The sequence below is a fragment of the Salmo salar genome, chromosome ssa07 (genome assembly GCF_905237065.1).
Source record: "Salmo salar chromosome ssa07, Ssal_v3.1, whole genome shotgun sequence".
NCBI lineage: Eukaryota > Metazoa > Chordata > Actinopteri > Salmoniformes > Salmonidae > Salmo > Salmo salar.
In genome coordinates, this window is record NC_059448.1 from 52,805,554 (window position 1) to 52,819,499 (window position 13,946).

At 43.6% G+C, this 13,946-nt stretch overlaps 1 protein-coding gene across 1 annotated transcript in view; it reads left to right on the plus strand.

Annotated features, from left to right (window-relative positions):
• The first annotated feature begins 2,513 nt into the window (after positions 1-2,513).
• Positions 2,514-13,946, plus strand: part of LOC106594585 (protein O-mannosyl-transferase TMTC2) — a 158,687-nt gene continuing 147,254 nt past the window's right edge. Inside the window, exon 1 of the mRNA XM_045722250.1 lies at positions 2,514-2,927. Within this exon, the coding sequence (XP_045578206.1) occupies positions 2,845-2,927 (83 nt within the window). The 5' untranslated portion in view covers positions 2,514-2,844. The remainder of the gene's footprint in view (positions 2,928-13,946) is intronic.

Consider the following 13,946-nt stretch of genomic DNA (forward strand, 5'->3'; position numbering starts at 1 on the left):
TACCTTTAAGGGGGTGTTTGGTGAAGAACAAATGACTCTACACCAATACACATGATGAACAAAGATAGGGATACCTTTGGGCAAAACCAAAACAATATGTTTCAAAGATATGGAGAGCCTCTAATTACCCATCTAAAATGGTTGTCAGTCAGTGGTTTGAACAGAAGAAACCAGAGTAAGGTGAATGAATCATTGTAACAATTGTGTTTTAACAAGTGAAAAATAAAAGAGGTAAAAATATCACACACATGGTTTTAATGTCCAATTTTTTTATGTGCAAATACTTGCAGATGTGGAAAACAGTGTATTTTTTGACTATGGCAACATCTGCCATTGAGGACAGACTCCATGACCGCACCACATTCTATAGTCTGTTACCAGTAAAATGACAAAGAAAGAAAGAAAGTATTGTTTTGCCTTCTACCAAAATGGAGACTTAAAGAGCAGACTGAATATTCATTAGCCCAGCAGGATGTAATTAGATCAGTGAGTGTAAACACCAATAATATTTTTTTTTACCCTGGGCTGTTTACGTTCAGAGCAGGAATTGGTAGTTTTTTCCCCTCCACAAATCCCGGAATCACTTTTGCTTGTATGGATAAAGACCTCCTTAGTCCCTATGGGGTTGTAGCCTATATAGTTGGGCCTGGTTGCTACATTCATTTCCTTATGTCCTGAATGTAGGCTTAGTTATTAAATATAATCCATATAATTTTATTAGGGGGGCTAGACCAGTGGTTCCCAACTCCAGTCCTCCAGTACCCTCAACGGCACACATTTTGGTTGTAGCTCCAGACAAGCACACCTGATTCAACGTGAGTTTGTCCGGGGTTACAATAAAAATGTGTGCCGTTCGGTGTACTCGACTGGAGTTGGGAACCACTGGGTTAGACTCCTGCTTAAGCCTACTTCAGTTTCCACTTTCCTGCAGAGACATTAACAGAATGTGTTTTTGGGAGAAAAGAAACCTTCCCACCGGTTTGACTCCAGTCCTGGCATATCATACGATAAAAACACATGTCTGGTGGAGTCTACAGGTCTACATATTCATGGTTTTTCATGGATGGTGTCTCTTCCTGAAAAATTAAAGGAGAGCCGCACACTCTAGGAGCACAGACGCAATAATTTAATAACCAACGTTTCGACAGACACGCTGTCTTCATCAGGGTATGGTGTCTCTTCCTCTCTTCTTTCCAACCCAAAACCAGGGGCCGTGTCCCCTTCTCATGTGTCACATGGCTCCAACAGGGAATGATGGGAAAGAGGAAGCATCTCCCCATCAACTAGGGGCAAGGGAAACAAAACAAGGTTAAAGGTTCAACCGTAAAGGTTCTGTTGTGGTCAAGGGGGGTTGCGGGTCAGGTTCAGGATCAGGGTCAATGGATGTGAGCGTTAGAAACCTGCTCTCTCTCTCTCTCTCTCTCTCTCTCTCTCTCTCTCTCTCTCTCTCTCTCTCCAGTGGGTATTACGGTCCTTACAGTCTCCCCTCCGTCTCGTGCCATCTGTTTTCCCTCTCTTTCATTCTTCCCTCTCTCTTTCCTGGGCTGTGGTGGATTTACACTCACAGAGTTCCGACAGGAGGACAGGCCCGGGCCCAGCTGGTGCCCAGTGGGGCCTCGCCATTTGCGACATGGTTTTCAAGCCCCATGCTCGCCAGGATGAATCATATACAACAACAACACCTCACAATATTGATCCTCCTCCTCACAGCAGGGTGTTACTACAGTTCATTAATCATCACCTCTATCTATCCATCTACCACTCTTTCTCTCCCCCTTTCGCTCCCTCTTTATCTCTCATAGATCTCTCTCTCTCGCGCGCTCTTCACCTTATATTTACCTCTCTCTACCTCCCTCTTTCCCTTTTCTCCCTATCCATCTGTCTCTCTCCCTCTCTCTCTAGGGATCCTCCCTCTCTTGTAGCTCCACAGGCACCACTGTATAACAAATTAATCAATGTTATGCATAAACATACAATAAAACAGGATAATTTAATATAGTGGGTCCATTTACATTAAGCAGAATCAACACTCTAGACTTTTGAACACACTTCACCATTAAAGGGGGTTTGCAGGAGGCCAGACATCAACAGAGTGGGGCTTTGTCTGTTGTGGGGATAAGGTATACCTGTCATTAGTTAAAAGAGCCATAAATGCATGCTACAGCTTAGGCTATATATAAATCACAGATATATATGCTATATTTGCTTAAACATATTCAAAATAACTCATGGTCAATCATTTTAATAAAAACATGACATTGGCATTGTTTTTGAATACATAGTTAGACAAAAAAAGCTATTCCTATTTTACAAACTGGAAGCTATGGTATCTTTATATGACAGTGGGCTGGTTTATTTAGGCAGGCTAGTGCACTGAATATATGATTCATGAGGCAAGAGTGCGTTAAATAAATAGCCTACGTATTTTAGCACCTATCACCTCTCTCAGTGCTACGAGCTCCACCATTGTGAGCGGAGGAGGGGCTTTGCACATGCTCACCGTCTCTAAAAACCACACGCCGCTCCTACCAGTGATTATCTTTGACGCGGATGAGGATGCACGCACAGAGGACAGCGAAATAGCTAAATGCACTCAGCTGTGCTCTAACCAGGAGGCATGCCGCCCTAGTTTCGTTTCAAAATAGCTCTGACCCGAGACAGCGCAAAATGGGTTAAAAGGAATATGGCCTGGATCACGCAAACTTTCAGACACTTTGCTTGTACATGGGATTGGGTCTCTTAATGTTACGGAGCGGCCAAATGAGGAGAGGAGACAAAACAGAAACGGAAATTCGCATCTAGTATTTTTTTAAACTTTCCCCCACCCTATTCTCTTTTTAAGACATGATTACAGAGTTGGTGTGTAGCGCGGTGGCATTGGTCCTCTATCTCAACACACTGAACGCGGATTTCTGCTACGATGACAGGTATGACCTCCCGTAGAGCCGTACCTATGGCAACATCATCAGCTCCACTTGTCTGTCATCTTTACAGTCTCAAAAAACCCTCGGGTGCAAGCGTTTCGCGAGGTTCGCTGCGCGTCTGGGTGTTTGCATGTTCCATTGTCTATTCATGCTTATTTGTGTTATTCCATGAGAGCATTAGAGATAGTCATGGTTCACTCCCCTCAGAAAAGGTCACTTTGTTTAATGTAAATGCGATTCTACTTTGTTTAATGCAAATGCTTTCTCCTGTTGCATTGAACAAACAAGCTACCCAAATAGGCTATAGAGGGGTTACTTGGTATTCCATTGTTATAAGCAATATACTGTCGCCTACAATGACGCATGAAGTGACACAATAACAACAACGGGGATATCTAGGCTATGACTTTAAGTTCATTGTTATACGTGCATGGTTTCTTCCTTTCTCTAATGTCGGAGTAACCAGGACATGCAGTCTCTGTCATGCCGTGACACAGAGTGATGAAACGGGGACGGGAGCTTCTTTGTGTTGTCAGAGCACATCACTGACAGGAAGAGAGGGATATTAACACGCGTCTTGCCCGGTTGTAATAACGCTGCTCTCTCCGGAGAAAATATCACATTTAAATGGAGAGACATGTTATAATTAGAATATATTTGTCGAGTGCAGCACGCTTGCATGGCTAAATATGTTGACACAATCCTGGAGTAGCCCATGCTTTCCAGGACTCATTGGAACGCTATTATCCAGAAAGCAAGCAGAGAGAGCAATTCATTTGGATTGCAGAACGTTTGAGACTCCAATTTGGACATCCATCCACAATTGAGTGTAGGGTTAAATAGTCCAACTTTAGTTTTAGGCATTGGGGATTGTGATGAGAAATTAAAACTACAATAATCATTATCAGAATTGTAATTAGACTAAAAAAATGATTGTAGCCTATATTGTACTTTAAGATGAGCAAGCCTTCAATCACATACTGGGGCAGTAGGTAGCCAAGTGGTTAGAGCATTGGGACAGTAACTGAAAGGTTGCTAGATCGAATCACTGAGCTGACAAGGTAAACATATGTCGTTCTGCCCCTGTTAACCCACTGCTCCTAGGCCGTCATTGTAAATAAGAATTTGTTCTTAACTGACTTGCCTATTTAAATTTTTTTCACTGTTTCTTGATTTAATCAATGTATCTTTTTGGCTCATCATGGGACCCTTGCTACTGGGTGAACTAAAAGCAGCAGGATTCCTACAGATGTGGGATCTTAATTTGATCACCCTGTTGTTGCAGGAAATGTCATTCACAGCAGGAAAGGCTAACTAAAATGTGTAGTGATTTCAAAGTTTAAAAAGGCTTCTAAAGTTAGCAATTTCCACTTTCAAATGTCAGACTTGATTTGCCCTGACTAAACCCTACAAAAATGTCCATTAATTATAATCAACACAATAATTCACATTTCCTGTTGCTGCAGGATTATTTTCCTGCTGTGAGAAACTGGTCAAATTAAAGTCATACATCTGTATATGGGCATAAATTAGGAGGGCTCTGGGAATTCAGTGTACAATCCCCAGAACAAATCATTTTCTCTCTATTACAGCTCACACAGATAAATCATTGTTCCAAGTTCATACACATCATACCAACAGGTTTTGTCCCTGGCCGGCGACTCCCCACTAGAGAGTTCGGGGGGGGGGTGAATAAATGACGGAGAGAGAAAGAGAGAATGTGTTGGAGGGTAGTCTGTCTGTCTATTTGTCTGTCTGGCAGTCCAGTTACTCTCACGTTGGCGTACACTTTTCCAGGATACGAGTGAATGTCTATATGATTGCACATTTCTGAATGTACAACCGAAGCCCTCTCCCGAAGCCCTCTACCGAAGCCCTCGACCGAAGCCCTCGACCGAAGCCCTCAACCGAAGCCCTCAACCGAAGCCCTCTACCGAAGCCCTCTACCGAAGCCCTCAAACGAAGCCCTCAACCGAAGCCCTCTACCGAAGCCCTCTACCGAAGCCCTCTACCGAAGCCCTCTACCGAAGCCCTCTACCGAAGCCCTCTACCGAAGCCCTCTACCGAAGCCCTCAACCGAAGCCCTCTACCGAAGCCCTCTACCGAAGCCCTCTACCGAAGCCCTCTACTGAAGCCCTCTTTTATGACTGCTTTCTATTACACTACCTGTATCTGACCATGTCACAGTGGAGTGAAGAGAGCCATCACGGCCCTCTCATGAGTTCATGACTAACTGCCAGTGCCCTAGCCACAACTCCCTGTGAGTCCACTCAGTGTAAGTTCAGCGCTGGCGACCCTCTGTATCTATCAATGTCACTGTGATAATTTACACCCCTGGGAGAGAGAGGGAGAGAGACGGGGAGAGTGAAAGAGAGAGCGAGAGAGAGAAGGAGAGAGAGACAGACTGCGTTCTGGCCCACTGCTCATGTACGGGGAAAGCTGAATACCAATCAGAATCCTGACCTCCATAGTCATCTATCAAACGGCTTCCTTTGACAGAGGTCAAGAGTCGCATGCTCCCTGGTCTCTCTCCCGATTGTTAGTGGAGAGAGCTGCATTTGTGTTTGTTAGGACAGGGCTGAAAGCAAGCTGAGTCAAGCAAGCACATCTGTCAAGTCTGCATTCTTGAGAAGACAGTCTTTGTATGTCTTCTTGACACTGTGCTGCTGTTCAGTTCTGTACAGGAGTGTTCTGGAGGCCGAAGGGGAGGAGGTGGAAATCACATGGTGGTTCTAGCTCAATGGGATGTTCTTGGTGCGTCTCTGTTTTCTCAATCACGTCAAATGTTTTTCCTGGGCACAGGGCTGGCCCTGTGTGGGCCTATGTCAGCCAATGGTAATATCAATAAAAAGCCATGTGTTTGAAATGACTGGAGTTTTACTGGCACGGGGGAAGAACGCGAGCCAATCATTCTTCTACAAGGAAAAATTTACCTCAATTAGTATTGTGAGTATTCTGGTGTTCAGGAGCCAATTTGAATGGTTTCCCTCCGAACTAGATCAGGGACAGAACATAACAAATACATTTGTATGTTGAGTTTTTGTTCTGTTGTCACTTATGAGGAAGGCCTTCCAGTACAAGGAGGAGGCAGGGGGATGTCTCAACAGGAGTAGATTGATAGCTTGAGAGCTGAGTTCATAGATTAGGAAATTAATTTGTTGTGAACTCTGAACTCGCCCCTGAAAGCTCTTGCAAAACGCATCATACTGTGGCACTTCCTGTATTTTGAATGTTCTAGATCTTGAAAACTTGATCGCTGACATGCAACACATCTTGGGACTGTATCAACAGGGGATTAATTAAACAAATACCAAAATATAGTTTTTGAGTGGTATTTTCCTTTAACAAACAACATTTGAGCTGCGTCGCTTTTAAATGGCATCACTAACAGACTGATCAAGTGATATGTGTCTGAGGAATACAATAGTAGAGGAATAGGATTCAGTCCTATTGACAGCCAAAGATGCATGTGCGAATTGTTCTCTATAGACAAATGAAGCGTCTTCAGGAAGCATCCTGAAATGGAATGTCTAAGTGACTTTTAGTATTCCTAGTGATGTATCACCACACATCTGTGATCCCAATCGCGTCACCCCCCCCCCCATGTAACCCAGAAATGCATTGTAGGTCCTTGGGGACTTGCAACGAAAACATCCCCCACGCTTCTTTCAGAGGAGCAAAACAATTCAATCTGTGGGGAGTCGGGTGATGGCAGGGAGTAGTTTGGGGTGGCTTAACTGTGACAGAAATGGTTTCCATATGCACATCCACATGCATTTGGAAATTCTGATCCATATTGTATGTTGGAAACCCTCTCTAACTGTTCTATCGTTGCCTCATGACACTGCCCCTTATTGGTGTGCGTTCCAATGAGTTAAGTCAGCTTCAATGATTGATTGAAGTGCTGTCTCGGGGAACAACAGAGGCATCGATGGGCCACACGCTCCGTCATCTCCCAGCACAGTTGGGCTTCTAATTACGCAATTATTGACTTAACATTGCTTATTATGGAGCTCATGGAGTCAACGGGAGCTTTGTCATGGAATCAAATCCCAACACTAGGGATCTCCTACTCTCACTCCCTCTTAAAAGTGCCAACAGTCGTACTTACGTCCATCGTAGCCCAGTCAGGGAAGGAAGTGGTGTTTCGTGAGGGCATTGTTGTGTCATTGGGTGAGGTTTACTTTAAATTTATCAGCACCCATTGAAAAATGCAAAGGGCATGAGAGTTATTTTCATCAAAACAGGGATGTATGAACTTGGTGTATGAACTTGGTGTTCGCTCTGTAACTTTGTACAGTTAGACTACCGGGTTTGCATTTTTGTTGCTTTCTAAAGCAGGATACATTTGCCATTGATATGCCCCAACTGGTTGATTGGAAAAGGCGTTCAATAGCCTTAATGGTACTAAGGGTCAGGAGTATTACGGTTGAAGCTGCCTATTGATGAGTGTGACGGTTGAAGCTGCCTATTGATGAGTGTGACGGTTGAAGCTGCCTATTGATAAGTGTGACGGTTGAAGCTGCCTATTGATGAGTGTGACGGTTGAAGCTGCCTATTGATGAGTGTGATGGTTGAAGCTGCCTATTGATGAGTGTGACGGTTGAAGCTGCCTATTGATGAGTGTGACGGTTGAAGCTGCCTATTGATGAGTGTGACGGTTGAAGCTGCCTATTGATGAATGTGACGGTTGAAGCTGCTTATTGATGAGTGTGACGGTTGAAGCTGCCTATTGATGAGTGTGATGGTTGAAGCTGCCTATTGATGAGTGATGGTTGAAGCTGCCTATTGATGAGTGTGACGGTTGAAGCTGCCTATTGATGAGTGTGACGGTTGAAGCTGCCTATTGATGAATGTGACGGTTGAAGCTGCTTATTGATGAGTGTGACGGTTGAAGCTGCCTATTGATGAGTGTGATGGTTGAAGCTGCCTATTGATGAGTGATGGTTGAAGCTGCCTATTGATGAGTGTGACGGTTGAAGCTGCCTATTGATGAGTGTGATGGTTGAAGCTGCCTATCGATAAGTGCATGAATCTATAGGGTTGCTGCCCAAGTATGCTATGAATTTCAAGAACGAATTTGCAAGGCCTTTCAAACGGCATGTTCTGATCAGAGTTTATATGCCTTTTTTTGTGTGACAATATAATCAGAAGCCTAGTTGTTCATTTTTAGGAGAGGGGGTTTGGTGAATGCTGCCGATATAAGCCAAACAGCAAAATTCCCATTAGAGAAACCACAATAGTCATAAGCTCATGTTCTTGCAGAAGGGACACCTCTCACACCCAACACTGTCTTTGAAGTGCCAGATCTGGTCTCAGTTACAGATGATCTGTGTTATATGTCGCCAGCTCCTCCTTAACTCATTGTTGTCGCCCTGGTAAGGTTTCGGTTCATTATAGAAAAATGATGCCCAGAGTGAGTTTGTGTCCCCAGTAGAGTTGTTGATAATACGGTCCCCAGTAGAGTTGTTGATAATACGGTCCCCAGTAGAGTTGTTGATAATACGGTCCCCAGTAGAGTTGTTGATAATACGGTCCCCAGTAGAGTTGTTGATAATACGGTCCCCAGTAGAGTTGTTGATAATACGGTCCCCAGTAGAGTTGTTGATAACCATCATGGAATACGGTCCCCAGTAGAGTTGTTGATAACCATCATGGAATACGGTCCCCAGTAGAGTTGTTGATAACCATCATGGAATACGGTCCCCAGTAGAGTTGTTGATAACCATCATAGAATACGGTCCCCAGTAGAGTTGTTGATAACCATCATGGAATACGGCCCCCAGTAGAGTTGTTGATAACCATCATGGAATACGGTCCCCAGTAGAGTTGTTGATAACCATCATGGAATACGGTCCCCAGTAGAGTTGTTGATAACCATCATGGAATACGGTCCCCAGTAGAGTTGTTGATAACCATCATGGAATACGGTCCCCAGTAGAGTTGTTGATAACCATCATGGAATACGGTCCCCAGTAGAGTTGTTGATAACCATCATGGAATACGGTCGACATGACCACATTGAAACCATTATAACCGGACACTGTTAGCTAATACTTTTTTAGAGTGATGAGTAATTGTTGGTTTAGTAAGTATTGGTTTAGTAAATATAGGATTAGGACTATTGGTTTAGTAAGTATTGGTTTAGGAGTATTGGTTTAGTAAGTATTGGTTTAGTAAGTATTGGTTTAGTAAGTATTGGTTTAGGAGTATCAAAGCTACTTTATGAGTATTTAGTGAGTGAGAGGGCAAGTAAGTGAGTGTTCTTGTTAGTAGTTTGGTGACTGAGGGAGTAGGGAAGGGAGTGTTTACGATGGGTCATTTGAGATGGTTTGGAGGCGAGGAGAATTTCAACCACACCAAAGTACTACGTCAGGGATTATATGTTTTTTGGAGGGAAAGCAGGCGGGCCTGATAAAGTGTGGTTTTGGTGGTGAAAAACCCTCTGACTGTATGGCTATGATGGTGACGCGTTGCCATGGCTATAGCCATGCGGGTGGATATAGTGAAAAAGGCTTCTAGCCTTAGGCCTGAAATGTCTTATCCCTTTGTTATAGAATTACAACACATGTTTTTTAATTCATTGCTTTTCAAAAAGTTTTTCTCATTGACGTCTGTGTATGTACACTCTGGGAGTTGGAGGGGGGGGGCATTAAAACAACAGGGGTAAGGCAGGGAACGAAAAGGAGTAGAAGCCTTGATTACTTGCAGATTTACACTCGTAAGCTCTTAGTGGCCAGCTTCTCTGGGAAGTGTCAGCAAAGTCAGAAGATGTTTTTCAGCCTGAAACATTATGAAAGATCATTTCGGGGCTTCAGCACTTTGGGTAAGTGTGGTAAAGGAGTGAATTAGAGTTACGTTAATATCAGGCTAGAAAACAAATTCCTGTAAAAGACAGATAGTAGAGAATGGTAGATCAGTTTTATATGAACAGGAGCTGTATTGTATTATTGATGCTGTTTGAGTAACGCCGCCGTAACACCTCAAGCCTCCCACTGTTGCAGTTACGTGAGGTAATTACTCACATCCAAAGAACACTTTGTCACAGAAAGGGAATCTTTCATGACTCGACTTTGTGCGTGATGGGATTGAAGGTGGACATAAGAAGGAGATGAAGAGAGTCCTTGCTGTTATATGAAACAGGCTTGGTGGAAGAAAGTTCTTCTGACAAGGCCTCCAGTACATTATGTTTGGTTACAAACTAGGTCTACGTGAGATGTTGATGTTCCTAAAGTTCACATCAGCCGTGACGTTCACAGCTGAAGGTTCTCCCTCCCACACAGAGACATGGCTGCCTGGCAGACCGCTGCAGCGATACACAGGGTTATAGAGGTAATTCAGGGGAGGGTTCGGGAGAGTGGGTGGGTGGTTGTGGGATACATTATATCTTCTCACTTTTAGGCCTTTTTAGTGATAGTATATATTGTATATAAGAAGCCCTGAGGCATTGCATATTTAGATGAATCCTGACCTGAATATTAACAGGTTTGAAACTGCATACAGCTAGACAACCACATTCACTCCAGTATCACAAAGTTGTTTCTGATCTGTTTCTGATCTTGTTCTAGATGTTTTAGTTTGTTCACACTATGGTTACTAAAACCCAACCACCACAAATTGGTCCCCCTCTGTACATTGCATATAATGTACACAATGAATATAATGCACAGTAGGAGTTCCCAGACCCTTTTCTCCTGGGCCCCAGGCTAGGCACACATGGGGAGGAGATGGGCTCGTTTATTTTGAGGAGGTCTTTCCTCATGCCATTAAACCCCAGTGGTGCGTGAGGATGGGCAAGGTCCCTGGTAACCCTTGGCTGGCCCTTATACCCACAGGGCGCGGCAGACCCACCCGTCTGCCAAGACCGCCATCCCACCACCTTCCCAGTACACACAACCTACGCATCTATGTGTATGTTCAGCAATGGTAACCATGGACAACCGGACCCTGTGATTGTCAACAGCTCAACAACGCACGCGATTCCCTCCATGGTCAGTCATGTGACCAATATGTTCCAATCAAAGCGGTTCCTGGTCTCACTTGAAGACCAAAGGGTGAAACTCCCATAATTGGATATAATAGAGTAGATCCTTGTAGCCGAGCCATACAAGTGACTAGCTGATGCAGATGATGTCTGGTTAACCATACATTTATCCTCTCCTAATAGATGCAAGCCATATACTGTAGAACTGCATGCAGAAGCCTGGGGTTGAATTTCTACCACGTTGCATTTAAGCTCTCCTGTAAGCAATGCTCCCTGTTCTGGTATTGCATTACACATTGGATCTTGCATCCACTTTATCCCCTTTAGCTACAAGGTGGACTTCAAATAAAAAACACACAGCATTGGGGGCGTAATTTAACACGAGAAGCGATCCAGAGATCACATGCCGGTCCCCGCAGTGGCCCCCATTTCTCTCCCTTTGTAATCGATAGTTGTTCCGTATCGTCTTTCAGCGACAGTGGCTTTTTTCCTCGCTGAACGACCAGGCAGAACAGAAAATCAAACACTTTCTCTCTCCGGGCTTGACAAAGCTCCATATTACTCTGTCTCTCTGGCTAGTGTCATATCCTGGGCTGAGTGGAGCAGTGAGGAGGAGAGCCACGTGGGCTGTGAAACAGGCCAAGTGACAAACAAGCCCCAAGAGTACATGGGTGACAGTATGTTGCCTTTTCTCGGTGGCGTCCATGCTGTCATTAGTCTACGGTGCAAATGACAGGGTAGAGAGAGGGGACTCGGCGCTCGCCTCTGCGGTTCCTGTGATCTGCGACATGTGAATTTGGGAGGTTGGTGGTGGGTGGTGTGGGTGCGGGATTAGGAGCAGCTGAAACAAATGCCTGCTGTTTGAGTCACGCTGCTCAATCACTGCAGAGGTAGCACAGATCTAGGATCAGCTAAGGCTCCCGAATTCAAGCGCTAACAATTAAAGATGCACTATGCAGACATCGCTCCTCCATTTCCTGGTCGCTAAAATTGTAATAGTTAGCCTAATTTCAGTTTATGACTAAACAAGCAAGTCTAGTGTAGAGAATCATTGTACCATCTAAACCGCTGTGAAATATATTTTCCATAACCAAAAATGTTGTATTTTCAGCTGTTTGAAACTGGTGTACAAAATAGAAAATAAAAGAGGTAAAAAATGTAAGTTAAGAACGGGAAGCCTAGAAATAGCGCACATAGAACAGATCTACCGCTTCTTAGACTTGCTTTCAATGAGAATGACAGATCTATACCACTAATTTCGATGTACATTTGGTCGGGTCGCCCATACGTACAACGTATGTACGCATGACTGTAAGTCGCTTTGGATAAAAGCATCTGCTTAATGGCATATATTATTATTATTATTATTATTATTATTATTATTATTATACTGTATATTATATTGCAGCTTTAAACTCAGCCTTTTGCGAGGAACCTAATGTACCCTTTTCAGTCATTTTTCTCTCTGAAGACAGAGTGGAGTATCCTATACGTACAGATCATTGTGGGAAGATTCTGCTTACGTGAGAGAGAAATATTTAGGCTACTCCTTGTATGGTGTGATACATGAAGATGAGCTCAGTGGTTCTCAGCGAGGAGGGAATATAACGCTCAACAGTTATTCCTCATGTTCGAAAAGACACAGAGGTCATGGAGTGGAAAATGAATTCCTGTGAGACAGATAGCAGCGAATGGTTGATCAGTTTTATATGAACAGGAGCTGTACTGTATTATTGATGCTGTTTGAGTAACGCCGCCGTAACACCTCAAGCCTCCCACTGTTGCAGTTACGTGAGGTAATTACTCACATCCAAAGAAGCTCCAGCTCTGGATGTAAAAATACAAGAAGAGGCAACTCTAAAAGATATAGGAAAATGTGAATTATTCATTCACGTTTCCAAGTAGATTTTTATTTAGCCAAAAGAGTTAATGCAGCGAGGCAATTCATTATATGTATATGCCTTCCAAGTGAACTCTGTTGAGTCACTCTGCTCAATCACTGCAGAGGTAGAAATTGCCCTTAAGTTGAGCACAGATCTAGGATCAGCCAAGGCTCTCCGAATTCAAGCGTTAACAATTAGAGATGCACTCCGCCATTTCCTGGTTGCTAAAATTCTAATAATTGGCCAAATTTCAGTTTACGTGACTAAACAAGCAAGTCTTGTGTAGAGAATCATTGTACCATCTAAACCGCTGTGAAATATATTTTCCATAACCAAAAATGTAGTATTTTCAGATGTTTGAAGCTGGTGTACAAAACCCAAAATAAAAGAGGCAAAAATTACAGTTAAGAACGGGAAGCATAGAAATAGCGCACATAGAACATATATTCCACATCTTATACTTGCTTTTAATGAGAATGACAGATCTATAACACACCTTTATAACACACGTTTCCTAGTAGCTTTCTATTTAGCCAAAAGAGTTAATGCAGTAAGGGAATTCATTCTATGTATACGCCTTTCAAGTGAACTCTGTTGATAACGGCTGTAGGTCATTATGCTTTTCACAGCTCTATCTGCCTCTAATGTCATTATAAGAAGGATAAAATAACCAGCAACGCACCACAGACTACAGAGTGCTGCGGAACGCTAAACCCCAATGTAATGAAACGTTTTATAGCGCTTTTTCTTCTTCTAGGTATTTAGAGGGGATATGAGAGAATGGTGAAGCGCCCGGGCTTTAAACAACAGTCTAACGGTAGAACCAGCTGCTTTATGAAACCCATAGAGAAACCGATGGAGATTCATTAGGACTGGTCCATGCACTGAACCTCAACCATACATGGCAGTGGTCAGATCCAGTTCCACGCACGGTCAACTGGGCCCACCCTTCTCACCGCTCGTAAAATACACAAATATACTGTAATAAAGGCCTTTTTCAGGTCAGGAGAGAACTCGTTCTGGAATGCCTGGTGTGTGGGGAGAATCGGTTTGTGCTTTGCACCTAGTTAAAACCGGAGAGGGTTGGACTAAGCGAGGTGGTGCTTTTGAGGTTTTGGGGGTCTGAGGGGGATCCAATGACAGCCTTATAGGAGA